The sequence below is a fragment of the Perissodus microlepis genome, chromosome 23 (genome assembly GCF_051167445.1).
Source record: "Perissodus microlepis isolate ML-2025 ecotype Zambia chromosome 23, ASM5116744v1, whole genome shotgun sequence".
NCBI lineage: Eukaryota > Metazoa > Chordata > Actinopteri > Cichliformes > Cichlidae > Perissodus > Perissodus microlepis.
Window position 1 is genome coordinate 14,086,262 of NC_140482.1, and position 12,494 is coordinate 14,098,755.

Genomic DNA, 12,494 nt, shown 5'->3' on the forward strand with positions numbered 1-12,494 from the left:
TAGCAGTCCACCCTTTTACCTATGTAAGGTTTCACTCACACAGGGCCAGAGCCCCACAGTTGTGGTGTTGTGCCAAAAACCTCCTTGTGCTAGAAGATTTGTTGCAGTCATCTATAACTTTCATGAAGATGCTGACTTGTCTGCAGAAACTCACCAGCTACTCTCCAAGTGGTAGGCAATAATCCTCTGATGGAAAAACTAAATGCTGTAACCTATCTCTGATCCACTGTTTTAAAAGCTGAGCTAATGCCATTAAAGAGCAAACACCAGTATCTGCAGCCATCATAATCTCATTTTCAATTTTAAACTTTTAATTCAATTCATTTTATGATAAAATGATTGAAATTGATTAAAAATGTTATGCACATCTTTTTTTTTTTTTTTTTTTTTAAACAGATACAAGACCTTTACCTATGCCATTACCAGGGGTACACTGACCAGTCACTAGACCTGTATGAATTGGAAATCACAGTAACTCTTAGCAACTTTCAGAAACCCCACACAATTTGTTGGGGAATACCTATTTTTGATTTTTTGATTGCATGGTGTTCCTGGGACAGAGTGAGATAGAGGCAGATAATCCACTGTGACAACACCTAAAGGGACCAGTCGAAAGAAGAAGATGGTGATCATCTAGAAAGAAACAGGAATAAAAAAAGGCCCTCAGATTTTTATGTAAATTTTATTTTGTCATTTCATTGAGCACGTTAAGAGCTGGAATACAAACTAACAAACACTGCATTTTCTTTAAATGGGATTGTGACTATGGCAGGGGTAGGCCTTACCTTCACTGAAACAGTGAAGGGAGAGTTTTGCTCGCTCTGTAACAGACACAGACTGAGGGAGGAGTAGCGGAATAAGAGAGAAATAAAAGACTGCAAAAGCAACATGGTCTGCAGTCTCTGCAACTCCCCTCCCCACCATGTCTGTTGAATTGTGAATCATTTTCTCAATGGAGCAGATGGAGCAGGACAGATGTTCCACTAGAGTATGGGAGTGCTTATTTGCCTGTGCGTGTCTGAGTGGAACACTGAAGGAGACATAGAGAATAAATTGAATCTGCAAGGAAAGTGGACCAAGGGGGAAAAGATAATAAAAGGAAACAAGAGCATTTTAAGACCCCCGGTATAGATAACCTGCTAGCTCATGTTGGTGTAGTTTATTAAATGATCAGTAGGAGATCTAGTGCAAATTCTCCAAAAGAAATACAGATAATTGTGGTTGAAAGCACATTTATACAATAAATGCTACTTTAATTTTATAGCTATGGGGTTGTAGATTAAGATTGCACATATATGACCTAATAAATGTAATTTATAGAACAACTGATATAAACATGTTACCAGTTCATATGTGATAGATTACTATTTAAATGGCTCTTAACTATTTTTTACTGAGCACTACAAAGCACTTTAAACACTACATGCCACATTCATCCACTCATACCACACAAATTCATGCAGCACTTTAATTCCATGCCTTTAATTGCTTTTTCACTATACGCCCAGACGATTATAATGGATACACTGGGTGCAATTTAGGAACACTGGAAGCCTGCAGACTGGAAGAGCTAGGGATCAAACTGCTGACCTTCATTAGCGGTATTAGTAGATTACTAAATGGCCCGTTCTATCACCTGAGCCCTAATTTGCATGTAAATAACATGAAATGCTAGCTAAAGTCACTCTAATTTATGTTTTTTTTAAATTTCAGTCTACTGTTATTTGTTATCTTCTTTGTGTATTTGAATGTAAAAATGGCATTGAAAAGATAAGTAGCTTTTTTTAAATGAAAAAAAACCCCACCCAACAAGCTAGAAAATGCTGTTAATGGTAAACAAATAATAGTTATATGAAAGTACTGCTAATGTGCAGAATATACTATTAAATCTCTGCCAGAAAGCACAATTTTGGAAGAGAGAGTAATTATTTGACCTCAAGTTAGCTGTTGCATTCTAAGGAGAGTTTACAGCAACTAAGTATAGACTGCTTGAATGGGAAATATTATCTTTTTTATTGTTGTTTTTTTGTTATTTTTTTACACAGTGTATTAGGTTCGTTACAAGGCAGCAACAAAGGCTGAATCTTTTCATTCAAAAAAAGTTACTGAAACCAGCAGCGGGCGGAAATGTGAGACGCCGCAACAGCAGCACCATGGCCAGCGCCTGGCCGAGGCAGTGACAGCGGATCCTTGCTCCATTTTGGATGCAAACGGTGTTTTACAGGAAAAGCGGAAAGGGGAGATATGTGGTGGCCAAGCGCTCTCTTTGAATAAAATACACCTGCGTCGGCTGCCCTGATCTCAGCCTCCCACTGCCGCTGTCGGGCTTGAGACTCAGAAAAAGTAACAAAGAAAAAAATGATTCTATGTCAAAACGTATTTCCTCACTCGATGTCATGTTGCAAACCAAAATAAGATAAGTCATTTCAGTAAAAATCCGGGGTTTTTTTTGGGTTTTTTTTTATTCAAGCAGGCAAAGTTAAGCTAGCTTGCGCTCATAAAGTCTACAATAAATGTAGCAGCTGTGATAAGACAGATAAAAAGGAAAACTGAATATTGAAAATGTCGATAATAATTCGCCTTTAGGCGTGTATCAGCTAAAAGTACGAGCTGTGTTTACTCTGTGCTAACTTAACTAAAGCCTACTCATGAAATGATGCGTCTAACCACACTGGAAGGTGTTACAGTAATCCGTTACTTCTCCGCCTCGCCTCTAACATCTCTACGTTTGCTGCTTTGTCTGCGCATCCCTGTGGGTTCTCCCTTCGCAGTGTCGGTGCTACGCCTCTCAGCCATTGGCCTCAGAGACCATCCGTCTTCCCTTCACAACAATAGACCCCTGCTCGCTCGCTCTCACGCACGCACGCGCGCCTTCTGCTCACGCGCCGACACAAAAAGCGCGCAGTGCTTTCGAGGAGCGACGGTGAAATGTTTAAACTGCGGTTTGCCGATTCTTTCTTTCTTTCTAGCTTCACGTCGGCGAGGAGCGCAGGGAAGCCTCTGCGATGCGCTCAACAGGGGACACGTCGGAGTTGAAATAAGGGAAATATTGGGGCTTGGGTAAGAAAACCGGAAAGCGGTTGGTTGGGGCTTTTTTTTTTTTTTTTTACGAGGATGACTGACTGGTGACAAAGAATACGGGGAGCCCCTCTGGCTTCGGTTGACACCCGCTATATAACTTTACGGAAGACATTTTTGTGGGGACCGGTGTGCTCTTACTTGAACAGACAAAGATTTTTTTTCTTCCATCATTATTATTATTTTTGGAAGGGGAACCATGCCTGTCCGGAGGGGTCATGTTGCACCACAAAACACATTTTTGGGAGTAATTATTCGGAAATTCGAAGGACAAAGTAAGTAGATTTCCTGGGTGTCAGGTACTGTGTGGGTGCACTGTGCTGTGCTGCTTGTCTTTTGTGTCTGTCCCGCTGCTCCTCGAGATCAGTTATTGTTAGGAATAGGCCTTCTTTTATACACCAGCAAGGCTTTGGATGGCTAACCCTGTGATGTTAATGCCAGAAGTCCATGAAAGTCATTATGAGTCAATTACCATACTGTGTTATCGCGCACCAGGTTTGTTTAGTTCTGGTGTGCTTCTCATTTTCTCCTGCTGCGGTGGGAAATGTAGTTTAAAATGCTGCATGTGATATACACGGATTAAAGGATTAACGTAATTAATTACAGATTGTATCCCCCATATATGAATTTAGCTAATTACGCTTTTAAAAATGGGTTTCAGTTATGCCTCAAATCTGGTTTTTACAACTCAAAAATGTGCATCAGTTGTCTCTCCACATTGTTGTTTTAAAAAAATGTCAAATTTAACGCCACCTCGTTAATAGAAAGTGGAGTATTTAAGCCTACTAAGGATTTACTGAACATGCTTATTGTCTAGAGCAGTCCCACCTACATGTGAAGTTTCATAATTTTATTCAGTCAGCTGAGTAGCATTCAGGACTGTAATTCTGGATAATCCCATGCAAACCAATACACCCACTTGTATTAGTTAAATAAAACATTCGTTATACTTTTTCATATTCTTATTTATGTGCAAATAGTTTAAAATTGCATCTATAAACACGGTAACACGCTTTCTCCCCCAATTTCTTCTCTGCCTCGTCACAGATAAGAAATTCATCATAGCCAATGCCCGGGTGCAGAACTGCGCTATTATCTACTGTAATGATGGTTTCTGTGAGATGACGGGCTTTTCCAGGCCGGATGTAATGCAGAAGCCATGCACTTGTGACTTCTTGCATGGCCAGTTCACCAGTCGGCACGCTGTGGCCCAGGTGGCCCAGGCACTGCTGGGGTCCGAGGAGCGCAAAGTGGAGATCACCTACCACCGCAAGGATGGTGAGTGTTGCAAGGTTCAGGTGGCACATGCAGAACTTGACACAAGGCTGCTGCAATAGTCTGACATTAAAATCCACACTGGCTGGAAAGCTGCTTATGTTTTGACTTTATGTTGTGATCCCTGTTATACCTTTCGATGTAAAGAAATTGCTTAAAATAAATACAGTTTTTAAATCTAGTGTTACAGTGTTTGAATTTGAATAGATTTTGTGTTGCTATCTGCAAGGAAAGCCTGTAGATGAAGAAAAAATACATGAAGGGTGACTTGTATAACATCTGCCAGTGTAGGTACATTTAGTGTGTAATTTTTAGTTCTGAGTCGGCTCTAGCTGGACCATTTTGCAGCAGCAAATCACCAAGTGCACCCATTTAGAACCCTGAGGGGGGAAAAGAGCAACTGTTAAAGTTTTGTCTCCCATGATGTCCAGTTTTGAAATGATGCATGCACTGAATGACTGGGAAAAGGTGTTCATTAGCCTTCGCCGGATAGGACACTCCGGGAAGGATGTAGCTCAGCTCCCTTAAGACCAATGTGAAGATAGTCAAGCGTGCGGTTTCTCTCTTTCTGTTCTTGCCATCTCTCGGTTTCTCCTCAGTTTACTGAACACATATGTCACTCTTCATTCTGCTACTTTACATTTTCCAGTGTAAGCCTCCATAGGCATGGCAGTTGTCTGTAACTGATGGTATCTGTATCACTCATCTATGATTAAGATGATGTAGCATGCATATGCTAACTCATGACTTGACAGCTGGGATAGTTTTGATGAAATACAAAGTTAGCTCCAAAGTGAAAGTTCAACTGTTTGATTCACATCAACTGTGCTGGTTCAGGGAGAGTTCGTGTGCTGTCCTCTAACCGTGGCATATGTATTCAGATGATTAAGTCTCCTTGCATAACACTTAAGGACCAGTAAAATTGCACTGTGATTCAAACAAGGATTAATAGTTTTGTAAGAACTTTGTAGGGAGGATCCCCATGTGGTTGTGTGTTTTAGGAATTGTTTATTTTTTTGTCTTGAGTTCAGGGATCATTTTACAGCATTTCTTATGACTTTTAGGAGTTGGCTACAACATCAAGTAATAATACTTGTATCAATATGTAATGACCAACGACCTGTAGGGCCAGTATCTGCTTCGGAACAGAATGAGCACTGCCAGAGCCCTACAAAATGACCTCCAGCAGGCCCCTAGCATGAATGTCTCTGACCAAACAATCAGAAACAGAGTTCACGAAGGTGGCCTGAGGGCCTAACATCCTCTAGTGCATCCTGTGCTCACTCTCTGACTGGCATTTGCCACAGAATATAACAATTGGCAAGTTCACAACTGGCATCTTGTATTTTCACAGTTGAGAGCAGGTTTGCTATGAGCACATGTGACAGATGTGAAAGGATCTGGAGAAGCAGTGGAGAATATACGGCCTGTAACATTGTTCAGCATGACCGGTTGGGTGGTGGGTCAGTGATGGTTTAAGGAGGCATATACACGGAGACACACACAGACCTCTACAGGTTCAGCAACAGCACCCTAACTGCCATTAGGTATCAGGATGAAGGCCTTGGACCCATTGTCAAACCCTATGCTGGTCCCGGGTTCTTCCTGCTGAACAAGAATAAAAAAAAAAATCTGGCTTCATGTGATGAGAGTATGCAGGCAGTTCTTGGAGGATGAAGGAACTGATACCACTGACTGGCCTCCACACTTACCTGACCTAATGCCAATACAACCCCTCTGGGGCATTATGTTTGGGTCCATCCAACACCGCCAAGGTTGCACCTCAGATTGTCCAGGGGCTCAGGAATGCCCTAATCCATATCTGGATCCCCCAGAACACAATCTATCGTCTCACTGGAAGCATGCCCTAACGTTGTCAGGCATGCATACAAGGACATGGGGACCATACAAGAGTACTATTTTGACTTGCTTCAACAAAATCTAATCAAAATGGACAAAATCTATCGTTTATTAAACAACACTTTTTGGCTTTTGTCTGGAAAAACAAAAGCTAAAAAGGCTGTCTTCAATTACATTATACTTTGAATGGGACCATACTTTAACATCCAAAGGAGTCTGTGCAGATGTTTAAGTTTCAAAAATACTTTTTAAATGTGGACTGGCGAGACCATAGGGTAGTTTTTAACTTTGCCTCAGGTCATCTTCAATGAGGCAGTTTCCAATTAACATGCCGGCACTTCTCGAGTTTGTTTACACATTTAAGTTGATCTTGCATTTCTGTGAAAAGCTTTGAACTTCAGGCGCTGTAGTTGAAATCCTCAAATTGATTGTACTTTTGCAGTTTTTTCAGTCATTTGTTCCCATGTATTCAAATTCAAAATGGGGGGGGGGGGGCTTTATTTTTAAATGAATGCAGCTTTTACAAAATGGTGTTATATCTCTGCTTTTGAAATGACATTTTTTTCAGGGACAGTGAAACAACATCCTGTCAGGAGGATTTGTTTTGACACTTGGTGTGTAATCGGCGCTGTGGTTCAATCAGGATGATGCATGCTTCAAAGACTGAGCTTTTTTTTGTTTGTTTGTGTGAGTATGATTGTGTATGTAATGTATAAGAAAATCCAGACCAAAAGAAGGTGATGTAGATTAGGTCAAAAGCAGCTTATGGAGCAGTCACAAAGACATAGATGTTTGTGGTCAGAGGTTAAAAGAAAGTGATAAAGATAGAGAAAAATGCCTGAGGGAATAGGCAGAGAGGAGATGTCAGCCCATGTTTTTAAGCAAAGTGTTGTGCTACAGCCTGAACCTGTAACAGCTTTCAATATAAAATCTAGCTTTGAGTTATATTGGCCTTGCTGAGCTTTTTGTAAATGTTGCATCAGTAATGCTACATTTTCCCTTTGCTTATCTAAATGGTTTTGTTCTATATTATATTTATAATTATATTTTACATTCTGAAACCATAAAGTCCATTTCAGTTATTTGATTGATTGCATGATAACTTTATTTTTGTGTCAGAGAATTTCTGCACCCTTTTAATTGAGTTATTGAACACCTAGCATGAACTACATAGAGTAAGGATGTTGAACTCCAGGCCTCGAGGGCCGGTGTCCTGCAGGTTTTAGATAATACCCAGGGTCAACACACCTGAATCACATGATTAGTTATTACCAGGCTTCTGGAGAACTTCAAGACATGTTGAGGAGGTCATTAAGCCATTTAAATCAGCTGTGTTGGATCAAGGACACATCTAAAACCTGCAGGACACCGGGCCTCGAGGCCTGGAGTTCGACACCTGTGACATAGAGGATTTATAGTTAAAAGTCCTGTCTTCCTTCTCTCATCCCAAACGGTCGCGGCAGATGCCCGCCCTTCCCTGAGCCTGCTTCTGCTGGAGGTTTCTTCCTGTTAAAAGGGAGTTTTCCCTTCCCACCGTCACCAAAGTGCTTGCTCATAGAGGGTCATATGATTCTATATATATAATTGTAAGGTCTGCCTTACAATATACTTTGATACTGGTCTGCATTTCACAAGTTTGTATGAAGCTGATTTAAGTGTATATTTTTTAGCCTATATTTTCACTACAGTGGATCAGAGTCAGTCCTCCTGTGCTTAGTGTAGCTGTAACACTAGCTGAACACGAGTTCAGCTAGTGCGCTGGCCAGAACAAGCTTCCCTGGCATCAGCAATATGACTTACATTATTGTTGCCACTGTCACCAAAATTAGCTGGGGTGTGATTAACAAACTGCAAATATTTTGAGTTGTCTGTCCGTCCAGACGTTTACCAGTTGGAAAGATTTTATGAGACAGCCACACTATTCACTATTCTACTCTTCTTTGCATGTCCATTGTGGCACATTTTAAATTGGTAACATTCTTTCGTAATGGAATTTTCTTTTAATACTTAAAGGATTAAAGTAACTGACCATTAGGAGTCTAATGCTCCTCTAGGCCAGTTTGTCAGCTAAGACAAGCTGGACGTTCAGCGTCCATTGATCTGCTGGGCAAACAGTATTAACGATTACACAAATACCTGCATGTTGCATTGATCTCTGAAAACAGTGTATTGGAGAGTGCAAATCAGTCGTGGCCAAACATCCGCCCTCTGTTGGTCCATCCACAGGAGATCTAAACTGAAATTGGACAGTTTGTTAATAATAAAAATGTTCATTGGATTTAGACTGTTGGGCCCTACAGCAAGGGAAAGGCCTTATTACTATTCTGTATCCTGGTTCCTAATTACCACAGTGTTTTCCTCTTACCTGAGTCAGAGTTTCTCCAGGGAAGGTCATACACCTGTTTCAACTTGGCAGACTGCTGTTAAACATGCTGCTCGTATTAGGATAAGCAAGTATGGGTACATGTATTCATACATGTAAATCATCTTTTCTTTTGAATTTATATAAATATATTTTTAGCTTTTTATGTAATCTGGTATGTTTGCAGATATGTTTAACCATTTATAATCTTTGACTGCAAAACATTCTTGTGATCACACTGTTAATACAAATGTGCTGAAGCAGGCAGCTCCATTTGTAAAAAATACACATATTATTGTGTCTTTACACAATAATATGTCTTTGATACAGTCTAGCAATGGATAAAGTCATGTAACTGAAGCATGGTTGTTTGTCAGTGATGGACAACAATTAGAATTTCTTTTAAAAAATGCGCCAGCTGTCTTGAGCGGTGCTGCAGTGAAAAAATTCCAGAAAAATCAGGTTTAGCAACTCCCAGATTTATACATTTATGAGAATAGATTTAGATGTAACAGCCAGCAATCAGAGAGCCTTCAGCCTCTGTCTCTATTGTCTTCTGTATTAGGATTTTAGGAGAAATGTCATTGCAGCAGATCTCATTTTGGTGCTCTGTAGGAGTTTCCTCAAGCCAATCTTCTTTTTAATCCCAGGATCCTAGGTCGATATAAGCACATTGCCCAATGCCCTTTACAGTCCATGAAGGAGATTCTGCTCATCAGCACAATCTCTGGCACATTGTTAATGCTTTATGATTTGTGCATTCACTGGACCACTGGTCCTTTTTCCTTTCAGTGCATCTGACTTCTGTCAGTAAAGTGGAAATTGTTTCCAACTGCTGGGTAAAGTAATTGTAAATAGTGTGTTGAAGATACGCAGTAGTAATACAAAATATGCATTCGGTAATGTATTTCATGAGTTTAATATGTAAAGTGTGTTAAATACAGACAATTCATACAAAATAGTTAAAAGATTGAAAGAAATTAGCCAATAATTGTTCTGACAATTATTTTGACAGTGGTACAAAGAGTCTTGCACTTTAATCTTTTAAGGAATACAGATGCAGGGCTCATTCTTCTCTGGCAGGATTTTGTTAAATATAGTTGCATGGCCCATTTAAATGGTGATGCTACAAAATTGTCTTTGGAACATCTGTTGCCACCTGAAACACAAGCATATAGTAAAACAGTTCCTGTTTTAAAAGACTACCTGTTTCAGCTCTGGCATTGAACAATGCACCACAGGAGGTAGCTACAGCTGATGTTCCTGTCAGCACTCATTATTACTCTGCAGGCTTATATTTGCTAATGAATGTATCCAGTGTATAAATAAATTACCAGAGTTAAAGATTAAGTATTTAAATGTTAGTGTCTTAATGACAGTTTCAAAAAAAAGTCAGAGTAAATATAAACAGTTCTAATCTCAGCAGCACATATTTACTCAGCAACACTCGCTCTATTTGCGTCTCTGTTCCGAGCATTTACAGCGCCTTGCTTCCCATGCTAAAAATGCCGACACTCGGGGTCCTTTGTGTATCTAGAAATCCATAAGCTCAGCACATGCTAACAGCTCTCACTTGTAAATAGCAAATGAGAGTGAAAATGTCACACTCTAAATAGATTAAAGCTGGTTGTGCTTCAGTGATGCTTGCTGAGATTAGAGCTTTTCCAGCCTTCAAATGCCATGGATAAATGTGGGAACTTTAGATTGTGATGAACATTTGTTGTCGCTGCTTAAAAAGCCATAATCTCAACAAAATAGGTGATGTTATAAAGTTAAAGTCATAGTTATTTTCAGTCTGTTATTCATGTTGGGTCAGATTTGCTAACAATCTGTCCAAATTTTGCAGACAGAATTATTTTAGGACCTGCTAAAACTTTTAGTATTTAGCATTGGTAGAAACTACATTTTAAATTATGCTTTTAGAATGTTTAATGGATATTTTTAGTGCTATCGTGGATCTGAATGTTATTCATAAATGGAGTGTTAAAAGTGGGTCTTTTGTTTTCTTTCCTTTTGGCTTTTAAAGGCTCAGTTACAAAACTAATGTTGTTTCTGAGTCCTTATCTGATCAATAGTACACATCTGAGATGTGCCTAATAGTTAGTATTTCCTAATTGGTTGATTGCATTCTGTCTTGGTGCATGTGAGTGAATATATTATTGTGTGTAAGTGATTGTGTGAACATAGCTGTGAGTGCAAGATCAGCTGTATATCTTTTCTCAGCAGTAATACATATACAATACATATACTATGGCAAGGCATGTAAAAGGGGAAAAAGTTGTTCTGCAAGTTTTATGAACAAAGCACAGTAACATTAACGTCATTAACATGCAGGCGGATATATATTGTTCTGTCTGCTTCTGTACATACTTCAGGTCATACTTCTAGGGCTTGGGACAGAATCTAGTACTTTTTAGGGAACTAACTGAATTAGTACAGAGGACAGATTCACACTAAATCGATTGGTGCCAAATTTTGGTACAAGAGCCCATCTGGATTAGACGGTTGTTGCCTTTGCAAATCATGGTGTCCAGAAGTGGTTACAACAGCTGGTGCTGTGTGCGTTTGTGTCTCAGTTTCATGTGCAGCTGCCTCTTGTTGATTCAAGTTACCATGCTACTTTTGAATTGAATGAAACCTGTGCTGCACACTGCATTCTTTTGGTTACTAGATGCTTGCTCTCTCAGTGAGTCTGCTGGGACCTGTTATCACGGTTGTCTGGTTGTCTGGTTATTACTACTCAACTAACTGATGTTTGTTTATAAATTAGAAAATTAGCCTGCCTCTCCTATCAGTTCATTTTTTGTATTGCAGCATCATGTTCATGTTCCCTAATGATTAAAAAAATTACAATTACAATTTCTAGACCCAAGTTGACAAAATAAAATGACATGTTTTGTCCAAGAGTTGAAATCCAACAACATCAGGTGTACTATCCTATAAAACCTTAGTGTTGGTAATATTTTGTTAAACGTGCTTCTAAGAGAAAATTAAGAGAATGTGGGGCAACGATCCATCAGGAGCAATACAACACAGTGGAAATAATATTTATTCTTCTTTATCTTTCAGCAAACATCACCTAAATAAAGGGCTAATATTTGGGCATGCACAAAACACTTAATGTTACAGGTTACAGAATACAGTTTAACACCATATGTAAACCAAACAAGTTGTCATCCACACATCTGCCCAGTTAGCACCTGAATCACTTAGGTTAGTATCTAAACCAGATTGCCATGGATATACAAACATGGTATTGCAGGGACTTGGGGCTAACTAATTTGTACAAGAATGAGATGACTTGAAGGTGTTTTTTTGAAGGTGCTGCTGACACAAGTGCACCACATTGTGGGAATTTTGTATGAATAACTCACAATGTGCAAATAGCCAATGAGGCTATGGAAACTGGACAGGATGACTGATGATGAGATGAGTCAGGTTATTCAATGGTGTGAGTCTTGAATGGAAACCACACTCCATAAAACCAATTCTTGCAGATCCATTGCTGTGCAAACAAGATAAGCTCTTATTCTGTTTCACCTGCATTCTCCGTCATGTTCTCGTGTTCAGCTGTGTTTGAGCGCATACAGTGGGCAGCCTGTCTCTGTGAAAGACATGTGTATGAAGGGAAACAGTGCGAGCTAAAAAGAGGGAAATGCAGAGAGAATAAAAGAAGATGCAGGGGAGAAAAAAGGGACAACAAAAGACAAAATAAGGCGCATAACTGAAAGACGGAGAGCTGGGATGAAGAAAGGAGCATTCATCCTTATCTAAATGTGTGTGTGGTTGGGGCGGCTGGCAGAGAGAGTAAATGGAGGTGTCAGAGATGGAAAGAAATCAAGTGCAGCTGAATATCAGATGGCTTCTTCCATTGTGGGAACGCCCCCTTGAATTCAGTCCAGTTGCTTGAGAGCTGCTT

The 12,494-nt window shown here is 39.7% G+C and overlaps 1 protein-coding gene across 5 annotated transcripts in view; it reads left to right on the plus strand.

Moving 5' to 3' along the window:
- Positions 1-2,715: 2,715 nt before the first annotated feature.
- Positions 2,716-12,494, plus strand: part of LOC146361039 (voltage-gated inwardly rectifying potassium channel KCNH7-like) — a 79,401-nt gene continuing 69,622 nt past the window's right edge. For all 5 annotated transcript variants that reach the window (XM_084922469.1, XM_084922470.1, XM_084922472.1 and 2 more), the window contains exons 1-2: positions 2,716-3,353; positions 4,126-4,356. In XM_084922469.1, coding sequence (XP_084778595.1) covers positions 3,278-3,353; positions 4,126-4,356 — 307 coding nt within the window. In that variant the 5' untranslated portion in view covers positions 2,716-3,277. The remainder of the gene's footprint in view (positions 3,354-4,125; positions 4,357-12,494) is intronic.